The sequence below is a fragment of the Scyliorhinus torazame genome, chromosome 17, assembly GCF_047496885.1.
Source record: "Scyliorhinus torazame isolate Kashiwa2021f chromosome 17, sScyTor2.1, whole genome shotgun sequence".
In the NCBI taxonomy this organism is placed as follows: domain Eukaryota; kingdom Metazoa; phylum Chordata; class Chondrichthyes; order Carcharhiniformes; family Scyliorhinidae; genus Scyliorhinus; species Scyliorhinus torazame.
In genome coordinates, this window is record NC_092723.1 from 17217586 (window position 1) to 17242495 (window position 24910).

The following is a 24910-nucleotide window of genomic DNA, read 5'->3' on the forward strand; positions in this document are numbered from 1 at the left end:
TCTGCACCCATCCTCTCCCCCCCCCCCCCCCCCACCCTCTCTCCCCCCCCCCCCCCCTTCCCTGGCAAGACTGAGCCTTTCCCAGCGCATGTTTGATGCTGGCTGCCTGTTAATTGGCCAGCCAGCGTGAAACCATGTTCCGTGGTCAAGCGCAGCCGGAAACGCGTTCCGTGCCCGCTTCCAGGATCGCCGGGTGCAGTGCCCAACGGGCGTAAAATCCAGGCCTGTGTAATCAAGAGGCTATCACAGGTGCCCCATCACCGGTTAATGAACAGGAAAATCAAGGCTGATACTCACAGTACGGAGGGAGTACTCCACTGTCAGAGGCACTGCCTTTGGGACTAATTCAAGGCCCTGTCTGCTCTCACAGGTGGACATAAAAGATCCCATGGGACTATTTTGAAGAACAGTAGGAAAATTACCCTTCACCACCACTAAAACAGATTATTTGGCCATTACCACAATGCTGTTTGTGGGGGCTTGATGTGTGCAAATTGAGTGCCTCATTTCCTACATTACAAAAGAACTTCATTGGCTGTGAAGCACATTGGGATGTCCCCGGATCATTAAAGCTGCCCTATGAATGCAGGTTTTCCTTTATCAATGTCTCAGGACTTACCAAATACATGGATCTTGCTACCTCGAAGGAAGGTGCTGGCGGCATATCTGGGTGTAGGCATGGCAGGGAGGGAGAGCCAGACGTCCTTCATGATATCGTATTGCTGAAGGTTGGATTGTGGGCACATGTCCAATCCCATTCCGCCCACTGCATACAAGCGACAGTCTGGAATCACACTAGTCTTTGAATTCATTCCAGGTTTCAATCCAAACATTAGTTATCCAACAAATTTAAATAATCCTCCACAACATCCCCACGCTCCTCTCTGCTGGAACTGACCAATGCTAGCTCTGTGCAGTTTCCTGCTCCCTCAGCCCCGATGATGGCCCATCATGATCTCAGGATTCTGCTTTACAGTCAATGAAATACTTTTGAAGTGGAATGTAGGAATACAGCAACAAATTAGTGCACAGCAAACACCCACAAACAGCAAAGCGATAATGGGGATGCCATGGCCTCGCCGGGCCCCGAATTAGTGTTGGAACGAGGTCATTGAATCTCACAAGAGGCCCTCGCAGGACACTCGAAATGTCTTGCGAGATTTAACGGAGTCTCGGCAGACATCGTGATCTGGAACTTTCTCTCGCTGGGCGACATCCAGATATGCAGATTAAAATGAGTCATTAGGCTGATTGTCCTGCGGGCTGGGATTCACCAGCTGAACCTGGGAGACCTCGACAGGGTGCTGTTTAATACTGGTCCACACAAACAAGGACCAATCGTAAAGGCACCTGGGGGAGGGGGGGGGGGGGGGGGACATTGAACAGGGTCCTCTGAATCAGGCGCAAGGGTAAAAATGGGATTTTCACCAGGTGTCACATAAGTGCTCCCAGTGCTAACAGGAAAGGGTTTCCTCTGCTCCGGTTTCCCCCCACAAGTCCTGAAAGACATGCTGTTAGGTGAATTGGACATTCTCAATTCTCCCTCTGTGTACCCGAACAGGCGCTGGAATGTGGCGACTAGGGGATTTTCACAGTAACTTCATTGCAGTGTTAAAGTAAGCCTACTTGTGAACAAATAAAGATTATTATTATAAAACACTTAAGAGTCAAAACAGAAGAATTGCATCCCTCATCTGTAGGACTGTGCCTCCAGCACCACAGCACTCCCTCGGTACTGAACTGGGACCATCAAACCAGATCTTGTGCCCAAGTCTTTGGGGTGGACCTTGAACACGCAACCTACTGCCTCAGGGGTGGGAGTGCTACCCGCGAGTCCACCTAGGAGGGAAAATACAAAGTTGTGGGGGAAAGAATGGGTCTTGGGGATTAATCTTGGATCAATCAAGCAAAGAGTGCTGAGGGATGAAATGGACCAAATGAGTGGCAAAAGTAGCTCCATTTTACCAAACGTAGTCAGGAAAGTAGAAGAAATATTTGGTGATGAGGACTCCTACTTGTTTGCTTTTTCTTATCCTCACCAAGAACCAGCATCCCCCAGGAGAGGTCAAACAATAAACTAATGTGTGTGATGGGATACTGTGCAGGGCAGACATTGCCTGCATTTCATATCCATTTCATTTTTTAATTTTATTTTTTCTTTAATTTAGAGTACCCAATTCATTTTTTCCAATTAAGGGGCAAAAACCTCGGCGCGTGAGGCAGCAGTGCTAACCACTGCGCCACCATGCTGTCCTTTATACCCATTTCATACGATGCAAACTTTATTCTAATGTAACCAGCCTGATTACATAAGGGCAGAGGCTGGGATTTCTGCGGTGAGTAACTCATCTCCTGGCCCCCAAAGCCTGTCCACCATCTACAAGGCACAAGTCAGGGGTGTGATGGAATACTCTCCACTTGTCTGGATGAGGGCAGCTCCAGCAACACTGAAGAAGCTCGACACCGTCATGCTGGCTGAGGCACCTCCCGTAAAGGAATTAATAAAATATAATCGTACAACAAAGAGGGAGTCATTGGCCCCATCATCCCTGTGACCTCTGTCTGAAAGAGCTATCTGATTAATCCCACTTAGTCCATTCTTTTCCCATAGCCCTGTGCAGGCTTTTATATTTCAAGTATTTATCCAATCCCTACTAAATCTGCTTCTACCTTCGTTTCAGACAACACATTCCCTGGTTAGACCACACACAGAACAGGACCTTATATTATGAAAGGCACTGGAGAGGGAATCAGAAAGAGCTACCATGATGATATCAGAACAGAGAGGTTATACCCACCAGAAAAGGGAGAACAGACTGCGTCACTTTTCTCTTTAAAAGAGAAGGTGAGGTTGTGGCCTAATAGAGGTTTTGAAAATTATGAAAGGTTTTGACAAAGTGCACATGAAGTAGGAAAGAGTCTTTCCACTTGTGGGGAAGAGCAAAACCTGAGGTCCCCCGAATGTAAGATATTCCCCAAAAAATCAGCCAGAGAATTCAAAAGAAACTCCTTCGCCAAGAGGACCATGGGGACAAAGGAGCAGGAGTTGGCCACTCGGCCCCTCGAGCCCGCTCTGCTATTCAATAAGATCATGGCTGACCTGGTTGTGGTATCAACTCCACTTTGCCATCTGCCCCCATAGCCCTCGAGTCCCTTGTCCACCAAGAATCTGTCTACCTCTGCCTTGAATATATTCAGTGGCTCAGCCTCCACTGCTCCCTGGGGGAAGGGAATTCCACAGACCAACGACCCTCTGAGAGAAATAACTTCTCCTCACCTCAGTCTGAAATCTTATTTTTAAACTGTACCCCTGAGTTCCAGTCTCCCCGACAAGTGGAAACACCCTCATCGTACCCATCCAATCAAGTCCTTTCAGGATTTTATGTTTCAATAAGATCCCCTTTCATTCTTCTAAACTCCAACAGGTGTGTAGGCCCAACCTGTTTAAGCTTTCTTCTCAAGATAAGCCCTTCACCCCAGGAATGAGTTCAGTCAATCTTCTCTGAGCTTCTTCTAATGCAATACTATCCTTTCACAAATAAAGAGACCAAAAATGTACAGTGTTCCAGATGTGGTCTCACCAAGGCCCTGTATGGTTGCAGTAAAACTTCCCTACTTTTATACTCCAGTCACTTTGCATTAAACACTAACATTCCATTTGCCTTCCTAATCACTTGCTGATTGTCTGCACATTAACTCCTTGTGGTTCATGTTTCAGGACACCCAGATCTCTCTGTACCATTGAGTTCTGCAAGCTCTTTCCGTTTAAATAATGTTCTGCTCTTCTATTCTTCCTTCCAAAGTGGAGAAGTTTGCATTTTCCCCACATTTTACTCCAGAGGATCACTCCAGTGCAGAAGGAGACCATTCGGCCCATCGAGTCTACATTGACCCTCCGAAAGAGCACCCTATATAGGCCCACGGCCCCACCCCACCCCCACTTAACCCAGTGACCCTACTTAATCTTTTGGACGCTAAGGGGCAATTTATCATGGCCAATCCATCTAACCTGCACATCTTAGGACTGTGGGAGGAAACCGGAGCACCCGGAGGAAACCCACGCAGACACGGGGAGAACTCCACACAGTCACCCGAGGCCGGAATCGAACCCAGGTGCCTGGTGCCGTGAGACAGCAGTGCTAACCACTGTGCCACCGTGCCACCCCAAATCTACCAAATTGTTACCCACTCACTTAACCTCTCGATATCCCTTTTCAGACTCTCTACTTCCTCTTGACAACTTGACAACTTATTTTCTTATGTATCTTGATGTCATTGACAGATTTAACTAGCATACATTCAGCCCTCTATAGATTGCAAATAGTTGAGGTCCTGGCACTGATCCCTGTGCCCTGGCCAATGTTCATCTCTCAATCAACATCTCTAAAATCTGATCATTGCCAGATTAATGTTTGCTGTGTGAATGCTGGCTGACACATTTCCCACATTACGGCAGTGACTAAACTTCAAAATTACTTTCTTGACTGTTACCACCTGCTAACCCGAGAAAAGGGCGCGTTACTCTCTGCTTTTTGTTCACTAACTAATCCTTTTTGCATGCTAATAAATTAGAGAGTGGTTAGATTGTGCAACTTGCCAGCATATGGAGTAGTTGAGGTGAAAAGTTTAGATGCATTAGAGGGAAAGCCATAGAGAGAAAGGAATAGAGGGCTATACTGATGGTTGGGTCAATTGGCCTTTTTCTAGGCTGTCTATTCTATACAGTGCTATACAATAGCAACTCAGTGCCTGAAAAACAACTCATCTCCCCACCTTATCTTTTATCAATGACCTTAAATCTGTGTCATAGATTATCATAGAATTTACAGTGGAGAAGGAGGCCATTCGGCCCATCGAGTCTGCACTGGCTCTTGGAAAGAGCACCCTACCCAAGGTCAACACCTCCACCCTATCCCCATAACCCAGCAGCCCCACCCAACACTAAGGGCAATTTTGGACACTAAGGGCAATTTGTCATGGCCAATCCACCTAACCTGCACATCTTTGGACTGTGGGAGGAAACCGGAGACCCGGAGGAAACCTACGCACACACTGGGAGGATGTGCCGACTCCGTACAGACAGTGACCCAAGCTGGAATCGAACCTGGGACCCTGGAGCTGTGAAGCAATTGTGCTATCCACAATGCTACCGTGCTGCCCCAGGGTGGGTATCAGGGTGTCCTCCTGATTCCCACCCTCTTGCCATCGGGAACAGTTTCTCTTTATTTAGTTTTAAGCCTCCCTCAAGGACTTCAGCACAAAACTCAAGGCTGACACTTCCAATACGATATTGAGGGAGTGCTGTCACATACGACATTAAAATGAGGTCCACCTGCCCTCTATGGTGGATGGAAATGATTCCATTGCATCACTTCAAAGAAAATTAAGGGAATTATCCGTTGTGCCCTGGCCAATGTTCATCTCTCAATCAACATCTCTGACATCTGATCATTGCCAGATTAATGTTTGCTGTGTGAATGCTGGCTGCCACATTTCCCACATTGCAGCAGTGACTAAACTTCAAAACAACTTTGACTGTAAAGCATTTTGGGATATCAGGAGCTTGCGAAAGACACAATAGAAATATAAGATTCCTCTTTTTAAATTTCCTCCAACAAAATCCCTCATCATTTTGGACATCTCTCTGAAATTTCTCCATGACCTTCTCTGCTCTAAGAACAATCCCAGTTTCTCTACTCTCTCCAAGTAACTGAAGTTGGTTATCCCCAGGTTGAAGGTTACCTTTTATCGCCACCGACACTCCCATGGCAGCTTCGCACAGGCCCCGCCTCTGTTCCCACTTGCCTTCATCCACGTTGTACATCTCCACCGTTGACAGGGGGTTCTGGTGAACTCCCACCCCCCCGATGACCAGAATCTGTTTGCCCAGGGCGGCCACGGCCACACCCGCCCGCGGTGTGGGCATGGGGGGCAGAGTGGTCCACTGATTGGCCTCCGGGGAGTAAACCTCGCAGTTGCTCATCGGGGTGCCGTCTTCGTCGCAGCCTCCGATGAGGTAGAGCTGCCCCCCACTCTCCACAGGTGTGCAGTAGACCCGGCCCACGGGCAAGGACGCCAGGGGCTGCCAGTGGAAAGACTTGGCGCTGGGCACAGCCATGGCATTTGACCGTATGTGTGTGTGTGTGTCAGCAGGGACTCATCCTGTCGAGCATTCCTCCGAGGTGTCAGAGTTAGAAGACCGTTTTGCTGAGTCTAGTCTCCATTCCCAGAGATCATTCCTGCCTCCAGCAGGTGCAAGTGTTTAGCCAATACGGAGGAAGGCGAAGCTGAAAAGGAGATAAAAAGAAGGCAAATGAAGATTGCACTACCGAAATATGTAGTAAGTGACTTTGACTCATTCCAGAGTACAGTTTCAGGTTGCGTAGGGTAACCAGCATCTCACCAAAGCCACCACTTTCCCGATGGGGAATTTCCCTGGGCAGTGAATGACAACAGGCTATTTGATTTTGTGAGGCATTGCAGCTAAGACTGACCATCTTTATAGTGGACACATGGATACAAACAGCTTGGGTCAAAAATGCCCGTCAGGAGCAGAAATCTGGAGGCATTTCTCCCTTCTTGGATCCGACTCAGTTGCTGCACCCACTCAATTCAGGCAAGTGAGTGCGTGATACCTTCCTGCCCCAAAAGGCACATACCCACTGAGTCATCAGGGGGAGCTCTACTATCAAACCGTGTTTAAACCACATTTAAATAAATGGTTTCCTCCCTTTACTGAAAGCACCTGGCTTAAATTATATCCATTATGTAAGTGTCTCTCCAAGTATTGGTTCTGTGTTATAAACTCAATATAATTTAATGTGAACCCATACCTGCTTTATAAGAATTAAAGAAAGTGCAAAAAAAAGCTCGCATTTACATATGTTCATAAGATATAGGAGCAGAATTAGGCCATTCGGCCCATTGAGTCTGTTCCGCCATTCTATCATGGCTGATTATGTTCCTCATCTGCTACCTACAATGTTACAGACCAAGAGCTGGATTTACATGGTGCCTTTGATGGCCTCATGATGTCCTAAAGCACTTGACAGCCAATGAAGAACTTCTGAAGGATAGCCACTGTTGTGATGTAGGGAATGCGGCAGCAGATTTATGCACAGCAAGATCCCACAAACAGCATTGTGATAATCAGCAGTAGGGAGAGGGATATTTATTGGCCCAGGGCAGCAGGGAGAGATTCCTTCCTCATCTTCAAAATAGTGACCGTTGGGTCATTTATGTCCACTGAGGGGGCAGGCCAGGTTTAACTTCTCACCCATGGGCAGCACGGTGGCACAGTGGTTAGCACTACTGCCTCATGGCACCGAGGTCCCAGATTCGATCCCGGCTCTGGGTCACTGTCCGACTGGACTTTGCACATCCTCCCCGTATTTGCCTGGGTTTCGCCCCCACAACCTAAAGATGTGCAGGGTACGTGGATTGGCAAAATTGCCACTTAATTGGAAAAATGAATTGGGTACTCTAAGTTTTAAAAAAAACTTCTCACCCAAAAGCATTTCTTGAAGTTCCAGTTTAGTTTGTACCCCCCACCCCTCCCCACTCCCCTTTATGTTGGGTTTTAACATCCAGCATGGAGGCGATCGGTTGTCTAGACCCATCAGGAAGTGGTTTAATGCACTTATCGATAATCCTATCCACTGTGAGTGCGAACATTCAAGTCATGGCATCTGCCATGTGCGACCAACCCTCCTCGGCTAAAGTCACTTCATCTGTGAAAAAAAATTATTATTTTTGTGTTGGGAAGAATATTTTGTCCGGCGTGGCTTTTGACCTGAGGGTCCCTTAACTCCGGTAATTCCTCGTCAACCCTCAGCAATTGCATGTATAACCAGGATTGGAATCTGTAAATTGTTTAATGTTCGTTCTGGTAAATCAGGCCAGAGTGGCCATGAGTCAAATCCTGAAACACCAGCCGTGCTGGAATAGGTGCAAAAAGATACATTATTGGCAAACTAAGGGAAGGATACAGCATGCTTCCATAATGTGACCATAAATTGACTGTAAATGTGCCACTGCAAAATTACTGGCTAACCATTGTGACACGACCAAGATGTTCATGAAATTGTGAAACGATTAACAGCACAAGTCTAAAAATAAATAAGTAACATACTGCTGGGAATCTTAAATAAAAACAAAAGTGCTGGAAACACTCAGCAGGTCAGGCAGCTTCTGTGGAGACAGAAACCGTGTTAACATTTCAGATTGATAGCCTTTTGTCAGAATTTTTTTTCCAAAAAGCTTGTACGCCAAGGGGTTAACAAAATCTGGTTTAGGTCTGGAATGATAGAGTGAACCTGAATTCTCAATCGCTTCTCATCACTTCCCAGGGCGGCCTCAAGTGGATTCATTCTTTCTGGAAAGAGTTTAAAAAGAATGAAAGGCAATTTCAGTGAAGCATACAAAATTCTTACAGGGCTCAACAGGGGGTCGGGAACCAGGGGCACAGACTCAGAATAAGGGGCAGGCCATCTAGCACTGAGAGGAGGAGGAATTTATTCACTCAGATGGTGGTGGATCTTTGGAATTCTCAGAGGGCTGGGAAGGCTCAGTTATTGAGCATGTTTAAGACAGAGATCAATAGATTCCTCAATGGTAAAGACAAAGGGATATGCGGAAAGTGCAGGAAAATGGAGGTAGAAGATTAGTCATGATCTAATTCAATGGTGGAGCAGGTTCACGAGGCTGAATGGCCTACTCCTGTTCCTATTTTCTAAGTTCCTATGTTATATACTGTTATGGGCCAGGGTTTAGAGAACCCCAAAGTGTATCATGGAGTTCACCTGACCCACAACTTTTAATAGATTGTGGTATGGGGAGCACACGGCCCACTCTACAGGTGTGGTAGAGCAGAAATAGAAAAGTATTTTTTAAAGCAAAACAATGTTTATTCTATGAACTCAAGTTAACCTTTTTAAAACATACAGTGAACATCTTAGCAACCATTAATTCAAATACAACCCCCAAAGATACAACACTAAGTAATCCTTTAAGCTTTCCTTTTAACATCCACAAGACTTAAAACACCTTTTACCAGAAGCACATTAGGTTTACATTCACTATGGAGAACATTTATAATTCTGAATTCACCAAATGACCAAGAGATAGTCTTTTGATGACAGAAAGGTCAACAGTACACCTGCTTGGTCTGGCTTCAGCTCCAACATTGAAAACAAAATTAAAACACACTCTGCAGCAAACAGCCTAAAACAAAAGTAAAAGGCTGACAGACAGCCCAGCTCCACCCACACTCTGACATCACTGATAAACACCCATTTCTTAAAGGTACATTTCTTAAGCACCCATTTCTTAAAGGTGCTCTCACATGACAATATAGGGAAACAGAACAGTCAATTTGCACGCCACTGGGTGTGTGAGCCTTGAAACAGTGGGTAGAGGTCCTGCCTCTAAGTCAGAAGGTCATGTGTACCAACTCCAGTATACAGAGCCCAAATCAAAGGTTCTCGGACAGGTTTGTCCAGAGGCCTTCAGAGGTCCCCATAAGGCAGTCTGTAGGTGCTCCTGAGCCCTGCCAGGTGAGGAGGCCCTCCTAACCTGCCTGGAGACTTGCCCCTGGTCTGCCACTGGAAGGCTGCCTCCAGGCAGCAAAACTGCTCCCTTCCCCCACAGATGGGGTATGGCAATTGCAGCCTCCCCCCCCGCCCCCCCCCCCCCCCCCTCCCACCCCACCCAACCCCTCTAAGTCCTCCTCTGGAAAATGACGCCAGAGGGATGAGATGGAGCCAATGAACCAGCAAGCTGGCAGGCAGGGCTGTTTTTGGCACACATCCGGCCTCTGCTTCTGGGCCTGGTGGAGGCCAAGAATTCTGCCCCTTGTCTCTAAATAAGGACTTGACATCCACTGGGTCCTTGGCTGTGATGGGAGTGGATGATGACCTCTGGCTCCCCAGGCCATTGCATCAGGCAGATGGGGCTTCAGTTTAATGTCCCGTCCAAAGAGCAGCAGCTACGACAATCCAATCTCAATACTAAAGTATCGGCCTGTAGCTTTCAAACCCTTGAATGAAGATACTTCTCACTCAGAGGCCGGTGTCATGCTCACTAAATCGAACCACTGCATGGATCACTATTCTGTTAGTTGCTGCTTTTACCCAGTAAACCAATGTTGAGAAACATTGGAAGATCCAGCTGGCGACTATGGCCAATAAATTCCAGGCCATGTCTCAATTAGTTTAGATTTAATATTTCATGGCATCTGGGCATCCGTGGCAAGGCCAACGTGGCTTATCCCTAATTCCCCTTGAACTGAGTGGTTTGTATCGCTGGCCTGGCTTTATCAGAGGGCAGTCAAAAGCCAAACGCATTGCCAGGGGTGTGAAGTCACATGTAGGTCAGACCAGGTAAGTACGGCAGATTTACTTCCCCAAGGAACAGTCATGAACCAGATGGTTTTATAACAAAAAATGATGTCGGTAGTTTCATGGTCTCCACTACTGCGACTAGCTCTCAATTTCAGATTTTATTCATCAAAATTAAATTTCACCAATTTCCACGGTGGGATTTGAACCCATGCACCCAGAGCATTAGCCCAGATCTCTGGATTACTGCCCCCCCCCCCTCATTATTAAATGTTATTTTCTGAAATAAACTGACCTAACTTGTATCCCGAGGAAAACTGTGTCATGCAGTGACCATTTTATAGAATCCCGACAGTGCAGGAGGCGGCCTTTTGGCTCATCGAATCTGCACTGCCCCTCCGAAAGGGCACTCGACCCAGGCACGCTCCCCTGCCACCTAACTTACACATCTTTGGGCACTAAGGGACAATTTAGCATGGCCAATTCACCTAACTTGAACTTCTTTGGACTGTGGCCGGAAACCGGAGCACCCGGAGCAAACCCAAGCAGACACGGGGAGAACGTGCAAACTCCACACAGACAGTGACCCAAGGTTGGAATTGAACCCGGGTCCCTGGCACTGTGAGGCAGCAGTGCTAACCACTGTGCTGCCCACTGAAATAGTTGTTGACTGAAATAGTTGTTTCAACAGAATTTAATTCCCTTTCATGCTCCATTTAAACATGACGTTTTCTTCTAAAAAAAAATGACAGCCGTTTCTATTGGCTGACCTGTGAGAGTTAGACCCGAAGGTGTCCATCACAAACATTTAGCCAGCAGGTAATGTTTACAGGAGGTTAACCATAAGCATGCGATTCATTCTCTCGGAAGGCTACTGAATCTTTCAGCTTTCCAAAGCCTCTGATTTGTACAAGCCTCCCCGAACAGGTGCCGGAATGTGGCGACTAGGGGCTTTTCGCAGCAACTTCATTGAACCCTACTTGTGACAATAAGCGATTTTCATTCATTTTCATTTCATTCGAGTTTGAGTGACACACCTTGGTACTTACAGAGCTTTGTCTAGTTTATTTTCTCGCGGTTGGGTTCTCTCGTGGCTGAGTCAGGGTTAAGTGGCAGAAAGCACCTGTCCTCTTCGGTTTCTTCCAGCAGCAACACGGAGACTCAGCAACAGCTTATGTGACGATTCCGTAGCCAGGCAACAGACTCTTCCCCCACCCTCCCTCCGTCGTTGATAACCTGTCACACCCCTGCTGAATAATCCCATCAAACGTAACTCATCTGCAGTCACCTGCTCCAAGCTACGTTGAGATGAAAAATGCAGAAGGTGACAGCAGTTCCCGTCTCGGCTCTGCGGTGGCTTCAGGCCCCAATCCCTCAGCTCGTTTCCAGTGCGGGAGCTAATAAAGTCTCCCTCGGATATCGCAGTAATCGGGCATCAGTGAATTGGATTTCACATCACTTACCAGAAGAAATGCTGTCTGAACAGGTCATGAGGACTGGCCCCATGAGGTGGCGCGCAGGCAGGATCACTCTGAATTTTACACACTCGCCATTTCAGTTACACAGAATCATTTATAAGGGCGCATCTTGAGGATCAGAGCAAAGAAATGGTGGTGGTGGTGGTGGTGGTGGTGGGGGGGGGGGGCGGTGGGGTGAGAATCACATCTACAATTTTCTCCAGGACAGCGCACAGTCCCACAGAATGATGGCTGTCCTTTGGCACACTTCTCCACGCCCGGTTATCACATGGCCTTACGTGGTGAATGTTCGGAGCTTATTTGACTGAGAGGGAGGGCACGTCGTAAGTCATGTCTGAACCTGTTCTCGCCGGTCTCCCATACAGGCGCGTTTACCAACAGGGACAGCAATCAGTGACAGGGCCTGGTGGAGGCGAGACGGCACTAATAGGTATGGTAGTATACTGGTTATATGTCCAGACTAATGTAAGGCATTTTTAACATCGCTTGAATCCCTGTTTGTAAATTAAATATGATCAGTTGTGTGGACAAGTGTCTGGAGCTCACCGGATGGTGGGGATATGGATTGCGGAGGACATGGGGATGAAGGGAGAAGAGTTGTGACACTGAAGCCATCACCACTGGGGCTCCAATCATGGCCATGGCTCTCTTGCTTCTGAATCAAGACGACGTAGGTTGAAGGTGAGTTTCAGGGACGTGAGCAGATAAGCCATGCTGACAAACCCTGTGCAGTACTGAAGGAGTGCTGCAGTGACTGAGGTGCCGCATTTCTGATAAGACTTTAAGCTGAGGTTCTGTCTGTCCTCTCAGGTGGATGTGAAAGAACCTATTGCCCCAATTTCGAAGAAGAGAAAGGGCATGCCTCCTGGCATCCTGGCCAATATATACCTCAAACTGCCAGCAATAAAACAGATCAGCTGGTCAGTATCGCATCACTATCCCTGGGAGTGTATCATGGGAAAACCGACTGCTGCATTTTGATACACTGCACAAATGACTTTAAATGTGTTATAAAGCACTTTGGGATGCCCTGAGGTCATAGAAAGATGCTATGTAAATGCAATTTCCGCCCAACGCCATATTTTCTGCTCTTGTTTTCTACCCTGTGCCTTCTTATGGGCTGGTTTAGCTCACTTGACTGGCCACCTGGTGTGTGATGCAGAGCAAGGCCAGCAGGGTAAGTTCAATCCCCGTAACGGCTGAGGTTATTCATGAAGGCCCCGCCTTCTCAACTTTGCCCCTCGCCTGGGGTGTGGTGATCCTCAGGTTAAATCACCACCAGTCAGCTCTCCCCCTCAAAGGGGAAAGCAGCTTCTGGTCATCTGGGACTCTGCCGACTTTATTGTACCTTACCTGTACATGCACAGCTGGATGTCAGATCAGTGTTGACTGTAATGCTCTGTAGTGGAATAGTTTACTAACACATATCCATGAAGATTGGCTTTTGGAACAAGGAACTGGGGTGCAGTCGGAATTTCACTCTCTCCAGTAGTTAGCTCCCACGGCACAGTGACCAAGGAGCAAAGCGTCCACTTGTTGCTCCAGTTATAATAAGGATTAAGGAGGTAGCTGGTCAGGACATTGTTTGGAATCATTGTTTTATTCACCATGTGGCACTGGCATTGAAAGGAATCCATCTGATCTTGAAGAGATGTTGAAAGAAAGAAATAATAATAATCGCTTATTGTCACAAGTAGGCTTCAATGAAGTTACTATGAAAACCCCCTAGTCGGCACATTCCGGCACCTGTTCGGGGAGGCCGGTAGGGGAATTGAACCCGCGCTGCTGGCCTTGTTCTGCAATGCAAGCCAGCTGTTTAGCCCACTGTGCTAAACCAGCCCCTCTGAAAGTTGTGAATTTCATTAAACCCACCGCAATCATTGCCAGGCTTTTTGAGGTTCAGTGTTCTGATATAGGGCCTGAACACACACATTTATTGTTCCACACAGAGGTACGTTGGTTGCCAAAATCAGGTGCCTGTCAGAGTTTACGAACTGAGGTATGAAATCCATGCTTTTCTCCTCGAGAAATTGTCCTCTCTGATTCGTTTGGTGATGAAACTTGAATGCTAATTATGTCTTACCTTGCAGACATCTTTTCAATTCTAGATGAACTGAACCTCAAATTGCAAGGGAAGGATGATGATTGCTTCCGGCATTGGGAAGAAATAGATGCTTTCCAAAAGTCATTGAACGTTTGGCAAGTGCGAGCACAAAGCCAAAACTACTACATGTTCCCCACACTGCTACGACACAAAGGAAACAGTGTTAGTAAGGGAACTGTCAATAAACTGACAAGCCTTATTCAGTCGCATCAAGCAGCATTGATCAACAGCTTTTGTCGCTACTTTCCAGAGGAGAAGTATCAGATTTTGAAAGAGACGAGGTGGGTGAAAAATCCTTTTCAGTTTGAGATCCCAGAGTCAATTATTACTTTATAGCTGAGTCCAGATAAAGAGACTGAACTTCTGCGTCTCACCTGTGGCAGCACATTAAAAACACGCCACAAGTCCATGAGGTTGTTGGCATTCTGGAGTAGCGTCTCCGAGGCGTATCCAGTGCGGAGTAAAACAAGCATTTTGTTGCTATTGCCTTTCACAACTACCTACATGTGTGGGGTTGGACTTTCCGTCCTTACAAAGAAGAAGACAGCACGAAGGAACCGGCTGAACTCTGCACCTGATATGCGCAGTTCCCTCTGCTGTGAACCTAACTGGAGTGAGATCATGGGGACCAAGTCGACTCACCTGTCACATGACAAGTAAGTGAAAATGGTGTGTCGTGAAGGTTGGCTGGCGTGGGTCGCGAAAGTTGGTCGACATGGGTCGCGAAGGTCAGCTGGCGTGGGTTGCGAAGGTCAGATGGCGTGGGTCGCGAAGGTCAGCTGGCATGGGTCCCTAAGGTCGGTGGTGGTAAAAGTAGGTCCATGGGAAAAAAATTTGAAAAACACTGCTCCACTGTAAATCAATACCTTAGCCAAGAATAAAGGAATGCGGAGGCAGCTGGCATCAGAGAGATGATATAGCTTCAGAAACTGTGATGAAAGGAAAAAGGGTAAGATCATTTAAATAATTTCACTGCTGAAAATCATTGCGGATTAATGCAGTTTCAGGATCAGTTTGTTTTCTCATTCCCTGACGCCAATTATTCATGCAATATAAAATCAGTGTTAAAATCCTCCTCCAGCTGCATTATTGATAGCGACTGGTTTTCCCTTATCAGCATCAGCTCAAGGTCAAACTGTATTCCTCGACTGGGAAAACAGCAATTAAAAAGAAAAACACAAATAATTTCAAAATCGAAAAGCAAAATACTGCAGTCGACTGGAAATAAAAAATAAAAACAGAAAATGCTGGAGATGCTCCGCAAGAAACAGAGGGGTGAGATCGACCGGCCGCATTGTGCACGGAATGCAGGACAACGCGGTCGACAGATGCTGTGAGATCCCACTTTCGGGATCTACTGTGTTCGCCACGCCCACGCGATCTCGCGAGACGCCACGATGTGGATCCGGCCCATTGTGGGTGGGATCACTTTCTGGCCAATCTGCATATTAGAGTGAGACAGCTAGTTTCAGTCTAATATGCATTCCCGAGATCTAACCAAGGCTTGCGATCTAACTCTTGTAGATCCCAGGCGAGCGCTGATCTCCACATGGGCGTTGTATAGCATGGTGTTTCTTGGCACTCCAAGCGCAGGGAAACACCTGGCTAATCTTTACTGTGTGCAGTTCTGGCCGCCTCATTTTAGGAAGGACGTGGAAGATTTGGAAAAGGTGCAAAGGAGATTTACCAGGATGTTGCCTGGAATGGAGAGTAGGTCTTACGAGGAAAGGTTGAGGGTGCTAGGCCTTTTCTCATTAGAACGGAGAAGGATGAGGGCCGACTTGATAGAGGTTTATAAGATGATTAGGGGAATAGATAGAGTAGACAGTCAGAGACTTTTTCCCCGGGTGAAACAAACCATTACAAGGGGACATAAATTTAAGGTGAATGGTGGAAGATATAGGGGGGATGTCAGAGGTAGGTTCTTTACCCAGAGAGTAGTGGGGGCATGGAATGCACTGCCTGTGGAAGTAGTTGAGTCGGAAACATTAGGGACCTTCAAGCAGCTATTGGATAGGTACATGGATTACGGTAGAATGATATAGTGTAGATTAATTTGTTCTTAAGGGCAGCACGGTAGCATTGTGGATAGCACAATTGCTTCACAGCTCCAGGGTCGCAGGTTCGATTCCGGCTTGGGTCACTGTCTGTGCGGAGTCTGCACATCCTCCCCGTGTGTGCGTGGGTTTCCTCCGGGTGCTCCGGTTTCCTCCCACAGTCCAAAGATGTGCAGGTTAGGTGGATTGGCCATGATAAATTGCCCTTAGTGTCCAGAATTGCCCTTAGTGTTGGGTGGAGGTGTTGACCTTGGGTAGGGTGCTCTTTCCAAGAGCCGGTGCAGACTCGATGGGCCGAATGGCCTCCTTCTGCACTGTAAATTCAATGATAATCTATGATTAATCTAGGACAAAGGTTCGGCACAACATCGTGGGCCGAAGGGCCTGTTCTGTGTTGTATTTTTCTATGTTCTACGTTCTATGTAATCTCACGCACTACGGAACTCTGTCCCCATTTGGATAGATCGTTACATTTCAGCTCAATGCCTGACCTTTAGCTCTTGATTTTTTTCTCCACTGATGCTGCCAGACCTGCTGAGCATTTCCCACATTTTCTATTTTGATTTTGTGCAGTGTTAACAACTTTTTGGCAAATCACCTATAATTAGACACTAATGAGCAGTCTCACCTGACCAGTCACCAATTATATCACTAAGTTCGAATAGGAACTGTAGCATGCTGGTTATGTTACTGGACTATCCAGAGGCCTGGACTATTATTCCAGAGGTGAGTTCAAATCCCATGTGGGGGAATTTAAATTAGTTATTAAAATAAATCTGGAATTAAAAAGTCAGCAGTGATGATAATAAAGCAGCTGGATTGTTGTTGTAGCCATCTGGGATGGCCACTTACAACTCGGAACACAGGAACTCGCAAAGCATAGCGGGCAAAATGTTGTCTTAGTCGATAGGTGTAGTTAACTAGTAGTATTTATGTTGCATGACTAATTGTGTGCAAATAAAGCACCCTTGACCTTGAACTAACTGGTGTTTGGCTCTTTGATCGATAGCCAGTTGAACCTTGTGGTGGTATTATTCGATACCTGGCGACTGAGCATTAAAACATGGATATCAAAAGAGAGGGCCAACTCACTGATTGCCATAATTGGAACAGAGCCACAGAAAAACTCAGAGGAAAAGAAAGCACAACATTGTAATAATCCACCTGGTTCACTAATACCTCTTGAGGGCCAGAAATCTGCTGTCCTTACCTGATCGGGCCTCTATGTGACTCCAGACCCACGGTAATGTCGTTCAATCTAAATGGCCCAGCAAGTCAGTGTGTACTATCTACAAGATGCACTGCAACAACTCCCCCAAGGCTCCTTCAACGGCATCTTTCAAACCCATGACCTCTACCACCTTGAAGTACAAAGACTGCGGACACATGGGATCACCACCATCTGCAGGTTCCCCTCCAAGCCACACACCATCCCAACTTGTAAATATATCGCCATTCCTTCACTGTCGCTGGGTGGAAATACCTAGAATCTGGAATCCTAGAACTCCCTCCCTACCAGCACTGTGGGTGTACCTACACCTCAGGGACTGCAGCGGCTCAAGAAGGCAGCCCCACCACCACCATCTTCTCAAGGGCAATTAGGGATGGACAATACATGCTGGTCTAGCCAGTGATGCCAGATCCCATGAACGAATATTTTAAAAAGTAATTGAATTCAAGAAGGCTGCTACCCACCACCTCCTCAGGGGCAATGAGGAATAGACCATAAAAACTGGCTTTGCTCCAATGCACTCAGGAACACCAACAGTAATGGGGACTGACTGGGTGGTACTAATCATATCATATATATATAGAATTATATAACTTACAGTGCAGAAGGAGGCCATTCGGCCCATCAAGTCTGCACCGGCCCTTGGAAAGAGTATCCTACTCAAGCCCGCCGGTACGTCAGTGTAATGGTTAAGTCACTCGACCAGTAATCCACAAAAATATGAATTCAAAGATCACCACATGGAGACCTTAAATGCAGTTTTCAAAAATCTGCTGTTAAAACTGGTATCAGCAAAAGCACCCAGATCGTTGTAAGAAACTAAGGCTTAGAAACTTGACTTAGAATCGAGAGTTGCCATCCACTGAGACGTGGCCACGATGCCATCGCCAGCTCAAAGGCACGGAGGCCAATTTTGGTAAAAGCTCTCACTGATTTCGGAGCAGAGTGTTAATTAAACCTGGGACCTCCTCACCTTCAGGGTTCTCTCGCTCACTGGAAACATTCACTGATCCATCCCGGAAGCTGACCAAGTTAATCTTAAACCATTGAGAGAATATTTATCCTGAAGGTTTAATGTATTCAACGCGTTTGAACTATTGCCGTGCCGTGCACGATTCTTCGTGTAATTTCTCGCTGGCTGTAAAAGTGATTGAGGATTTTCTTTCTCTTTTGGTTTTAACGGGGTTCACAGTTTTCGGGCTTGCAACAACAACAATTCTGATGGAACAGGTCAAGTTTTATCAGGTAATCATGACCTGTGAATTAATAAATGCCTCTCCACGTCTCTCTTTTAAAGCACACACACCTGTTTGACCATTTTTCTTTAGTCCTATCCTAACATCTCCTTGTGTCAAATATTGATTGCTGGTGCCCCTAGGGATGCTTGTACTAAGCCAAAGGCGCTATATAAATGCAGTTGGTGTTGATGCTGTCACGGTATTCAAGCTCTTTTAAGGGGAGTGTAATATCCCGCATGGGAGCTAGGGGGTGGGAATGCTTGACTTCCCCGTGCTCCTTGCAGAGTACGAGCTCCCCCATTAGGGGCAGGGTATCTCGATTACCCAGAGTATATAAGGTCGGCCTTTACGACACCGACCAAGCAGGGACCCGGTAGGGGTCCACAGGGAAATGTACGTGTATCGCTTGTAAATAAATCTTTGTTCTTATTTTTACTTGGTGTGGACTCCCCGTGTCCTTATTAAGATAGCACGAAGGTTGGACATAACAGTGAGGCTGTTCAGGGATGTGGGTCCAGGCTAAATTTGGAGGATATTTCCAGTGATCATGACTTTAACTTGGTAGTGGCTTCATTAATTTCAATTGGCCCATTCCCCACAAACATTATACATCATAATTAATAAGTGTGCAGATTTCAGAAAATCATCAGAGACTATTATATTTTAATGAGTTGACTCAAATGCAGTTGATTGCATTAATGTATCATTAGGCCAAGGGTAGACCGAACGACCCCTCAGGCATGTTCATCTGTCCACCTACCCACCTTGCCTCGGTAAACCTTCATACCCTTACCCTTGAAATTTTCAGCTGACTCCCCCCCCCCCCCAATTGATTTTGGAGGGGGGGTGGGGAGTGAGTTTGAGATTTCCATGACCCTCTGTGTGAAGAAATGCTTCCAGCCATCACAGTCGAGTGGCCTGGCTCTAATTTGCAAGAAGCCGGAATGTTATGCTCCCCCCGGGCGGGTTCTGGGGCGGGGAAGGAGGGAGGGTGAAATTGCATGGATGGGATTCCCTCCGGGTTCCTGCCCACCTCGACCTGGTAGTGAATTTACACTGGCTCAGGTAGAGCTTCGGACTGGAAGCCCATCCTTGCCCCACTTAAGGCCCTTAGGTGGCCACTTTAAAGCTATTTGCTACCGAACTTAAATTTTTATGTGGATGAGCAGATGACAGCTCAGAGGGGAAACGTGTAAATAAAGATAGTTTGATTTCAGGCAGCAAAGGTATAGGGGATCACCCCTTAATGCCTGGTGACCCCCCCCCCCCCACCCCAGCATATCCAGAATGCCCCCCTCAGATGGTCCATGTGGTCCCTATCTCCCTCCCCCCACCGGGACCCCTGCCATTTACCATGTCCTCTGGTTCCCCAGACTCAGTGCCAGACAGCTCCCTGTAGTGCCTCTTCCGGCCACTGCAGCACTATTGTCGGAGGGACTGGAGAGCTGCTGGTCAATCAGATTGGCCAGGAGCTCTCCAAGGTGGGACTTCCTCCCAAGTGATGGGCAGAAATCCTGCCTTATGTCAATCAAAGCTCGTTAGAACATAATGTGGCATCGGGGCCACTGAAGTCGACGGGAACGTGTTTCCCACCTACTCTTCGAATGACAAGGGGCCAAGCCCCGCAATTCTGTTATAGACTAGAGGAAATAGTTTCCCTCTCTACCCTTTCAGACGAGAATCATAGAATCCCTACAGTGCAGAAGGAGGCCATTCGGCCCATTCAATCTGCACCAATCCTCTGAAAGAGCACCCTACCCAGGCCCACGCCCTCCCTCCCCCTCCTATCCCCATAATCCAGTAACCCCACCTATCCTTTTGACACTAAGGGGCAATTTAGAATGGTCAATCCACCTAACCAGTACATTTTGTTTTAATCATCCTCAACATTTTGATTAGTTTACCCCTTATTCTTCTATGCTGAAGGGGGTACAAGCCTAGCCTGTCTAACATGTCCTCCTCAATTAACCTTTTTAGCCCGGTATCAATTAATATCATATCAACACTACCAATCAAGCATAACTAGGACACCTCATGCAACCAGACACTGGCACAATAACCTTCGGAAAATAGCACTTCTTTAAGAAGAAGGTTGATTGTCCTACTCATTCTTTGCCAAGTTCAGATGTCAGTGTGACACTCTCACCATGCAGATGAAAAGGTTGTAAGTCCATCCCACACCAGAAACCTGAGCGTATAACCAACGCTAGCACTCCAGTGCAACACCGAGGGAGTGCTACACATTTGGAGGTGCGTCTTTCGAAGGTGATGTTAAACCAAGAGCCCATCTTCCCTTTCCAATGAACAGAAACTATGTTGAAGAAGACCAGGGGTGCTCTGCTTGGTGCCCTGGACAATATTGATCCCTCAATCAACATCACTAAATTACAGGTTATCTGCCCATTATTACACTGCTGTTTTTTTGTGAGCGTGCTGTAAATTGGCTGCCATGTTTCCTATGCTGCAGCAGTGATTAAACCTCAAAAATACTTAAATGGCTGTAAAGCACTTTGGAAAATTCGATAGTTGTGAAAGGCACTAAATAAATCCAATCTTTCACTGTCAAACAAACCATCACGATGTGGAGTTCTCATCCTGGATAGTTATTACCCTATACAAAAACATGAGGATGGGATTAAATCGTTCTTTCGGTTACATTGCAACAACGAGATGAAAAACAGTGTGCCACCTTTCAGATTGGAATACTCACCTGTTTCCGGTTTTGACCTGAGGGAGAAAGAAATTCAACGAAACATGTCCGATCGGATCCGCTTGCAGAGGTGGGAAATGAGACAGCTTCTTATCATTAATTAAACCAGGCTAATAAGTTCCAAAAGGATGACTGATGCGGGTCACACTTCGCAAAGGAGGACAAATTCTCCTGTTCAGTTGCTGTAAGACTCATTAAAAGTGAGCAGTTCTCTCATTCAGGTGTTCGGTTTTTCACGCTTACGCTGTCTCTGTCTGTGCGTCACAAGCTGAGTGAATGACAGACCTGCCAAGGCAGAAGGGGCTGGTTTCTGAGATCAGCACAGATGAGTGTTAGTGACGGAGGAATGTTCTTAGTGTACAGCTCTGCAAAGATCAGCAGGACCAAAAATTACTGCTGGATCTGGCAGTATGAAAGCAGAGTCAATATCCAATCCAATGAGGAAACAGTTCAGGCATGACGAGCTTTGGCACTTGCTGGGTTGGGTGGGTGTGCAGAGAATCAGCCAGAGTTCTTACATCTGATCATTATCTAACGTCCCTCACCCAGAAAATGCAAGTGCTTGGGGTTCACATGAGTCTCTAGTGTGACACCTAACATGGTCAAATAGCCTGTTGAAACTAACTCTATACTCATAGGGCACTTGGGTGGAAAGAGAACAGTGCCCAGGAGCCAGACTCACAGACAATGATTGGCATCTTCATCAACAAAGTGGAGAATATTGACAAATACATTATTGGCGTACATCTGTGTGCACAGACGTTAGTTTCTGGAACAAGTCATTTACTGTTCTCACAATATATTGAGCCAATGTTAAGTTTTAATACTGTATAAATAGCCCCATGAACTGATGAATTTTATATAGAAATCCCTCAGTTTTCTAATAAAAGCAAATTGCTATTTCGGATGCTGGAAATCCGAAATAAAACAGACAATGCTGGTCTGGTAGCATCTGTGGAGAGAAAAACGGTTAACATTTCGGATCAAAATGAATAAAATCCCTACAATGCAGAAAGAGATCATTCGGCTGATCAAATCTGCACCGACCCTCAGAAAGAGAACCCTATCTAGGCCCACTCCTCCACCCTATCCTCGTAACCACACCTAACCTGCACATCCCTGGACACTAAGGGGCAATTTAGCATGGTCGATCGACCTAATTTGCAGATGTTTGGACTGTGGGAGGAAACCAGAGCACCCGTTAGAATCCCGCACAGACACGGGGAGAACATTCAAACTCCACACAGACAATGATCTAAGACCGGAATTGAATCCGGGGTCCCTGGCGCTGTGAGGCAGCAGTGCTAACCACTGTGCTACCATACAGCTCTGCACTGCTCTGTGAAAGGGCCATTAAGATCTGAAACGTCAAATCTGTTTCTCTCCACACCCGGACCTGCTGAGTTTACCCAGCATTTTCTGCTTTTATATCCCTTCCTTGTCCAGCCCAACGCTCCAGCAGAGATAGCAAACAACTGACTCAAATCCGGTTTTGGTCCTTGGGGGTCAAAAGTTCAAGGTCAAACCAGGTTATTAACCCACTCCTGTCTGATCTGTGACTGAGTTGGTCCCAGGCCCACTCCAGGCACTTGAGCATCAAAGCTGACACTCCACAGCAGTACTCAGGGGAGTGCTGCACTGTCGGAGGTGCAGGAACGCTTTTCCCTGGAGGAGGCCTGTCTGCCCCCATACAGTAATGTGACAAACTTGGCCTCACACCCTTTCAAAAGAGATTCCGACCCTGGCCAGCGAGGCAACAAAACACACCCATTGTGCCTGCATCTAAAATAACTGAGAGGCAGGAACCTGGTCCCAACAGAAAAGAGGGAACATCCTGACTGTTATTTTTTTTTTGAAACAAATTGTTCTTGATTACCTGTGCTGGTGAGGAATGCCTGCCAGACCAGTCAACAATCAGAAAACTTGCCTCTTGATGTGAATCCCTCTCGATTCACTGACTCGGAGATCAAAGCCAGGGAGAAGCTTCCTGCAGCTTGCTCTGTTCAGTGAACAAAGCCACTAGCTGATTAAACAATCCCCAGCAGCCAGTCTCCGTCCGCCTCGTCCCCATTCACTCAAACCTCTTCCCTCCCCGTCGTCCAAGGGCGGCGGCCACCCTCAACTTTCCCAGAGCGGGAGAGCTCCCCCCCCCCCCCAGCTGCTGGTTCGGTGCCCGCCTGAGGAATGACTGCCTGTGGGGGAGATACACACCCTCCTGCCCCTCTACAAATATTCCAACCATCCACAAAAGCGCTCAGTCCGTCCAAACCTCCCACACTGCGATTGACCAGAGACCCAGCCCCCCCCCGCCCCCCCCGATAGGAACAGAGGGGAGGGGTTCTCCTTACATCAAGCAGGTAATTTTTGTAAATTAGGTATTCTTTTTAAGTATCTCCATACCTGGGAGTTTGGGTCCTCTCGCTGCTTTGTGAGTGCATCGACTGAATGGGTGTTAACTGTACATGATCCACTGAGGGGACAGATGTGTTCCTGCCCCTTCATTCAAAGCCAACACATTGAGATAAGGAGGTGGCTTCAGCACGTTGCATCACTTATACCAAAAAAAACCCTTCAAGAATCTAGAATACACTCTCCAGGAAGAGGTGAGGGTGCAGAGGGAGATTCACCAGAATGTTTCCAGAAAAAGGTTCATCCCCACATCCGCCCTGTGTCTCTCCCAAGGAAATCTGCCGTCCTTACCTATCTGACCTGGCCTACATGTGACTCTGAAATGACCCAGCGAACCCAGATTTCCTTGCCTAAATGTGCATTAAGGGGCTGGTTTAGCTCAGCTGGTTTGTGATGCAGAACAAGGCCAGCAGCGCAGGTTCAATTCCCATACTAGCTTATCCAAACAGGTGCCGGAATGTGGTGACTAGGGACTTTTCACAGTAACTTCATACTTGTGACAATAAAAGGTTAATATTATTAGTGAACCAGGTGGATTTTACAGCAATGTGGTCATCATTATTGGATCTAGCCTTCAATTCAAGGACAATTAGGGATGGGCAAAAATGCTGGCCTTGCCAGTGACACACAGCCCATTAAAGATATTTTTAAAATTGAGAACTTTTGCAACCAGGATTAAATTGTTTTTAGGTCAACCATAGGCCTATAATCTTAATTACACATAAATGTAAATAAATATATTTTCAAACAATTTTCTTGAAGCAATTTTTAGATTCCAGTTATAGGAAAAGAAAAGTTGCAATTGTAAATTCCCTTTCACACAATCAGGACATCCTAATTTTCTATACAGGCAATGAACTATTTTTGAAGTGTAGTCATTCACTGGATTGTGCCTGTTAGTTTATCACACACCGAGCATTGGAATGAGTTCATACAGACTCGAAACGTTAACTCTGCTGCCAGACCTGTTGAGTATTTCCAGAACTTTCGGTTTTTATCTCTTCATGATATGTTCAGTGTTTTGTTTCCAATTTTACTGGACTGAATATTTTTCCTGTGTGGGTTCTCATAGAGTGCTCATAGAATCTAAAGTGCAGAAGGAGGCCATTCGGCCCATCGAGTCTGCACCAGCCCTTGGAAAGAGACCCCACTTAAGCCCACACCTCCACCCTATCCCCGTCACCCAGTAACCCCACATAATCTTTTTGGACACTAAGGGCAATTTATCTTGGCCTTACCACCTAACCTGTGGGAGGAAACCGGAGCACCCGGAGGAAACCCACGCAGACCGCAGAGAACGTATAGGCGCCACACAGACAGTGATCCAAGCCGGGAATAGAACCTGG

The 24910-nt window shown here is 46.7% G+C and overlaps 1 protein-coding gene across 3 annotated transcripts in view; it reads right to left on the reverse strand.

The window, feature by feature from the left end:
* klhdc8a (kelch domain containing 8A) overlaps positions 1-23598 on the reverse strand; it is a 38620-nt gene extending 15022 nt beyond the window's left edge. Inside the window, exons 1-3 of one of the 3 annotated variants that reach the window (XM_072480124.1) lie at positions 23556-23598; positions 5743-6287; positions 620-784 (exon numbers count right to left, since the gene is read on the reverse strand). In XM_072480124.1, the coding sequence (XP_072336225.1) occupies positions 620-784; positions 5743-6118 (541 nt within the window). In that variant the 5' untranslated portion in view covers positions 6119-6287; positions 23556-23598. Of the gene's footprint in view, positions 1-619; positions 785-5742; positions 6288-23031; positions 23248-23555 lie in introns of those variants that run through there. The other 2 variants (XM_072480125.1, XM_072480123.1) reach the window with 2 other exon arrangements.
* Between the last annotated feature and the right edge of the window lie 1312 nt (positions 23599-24910).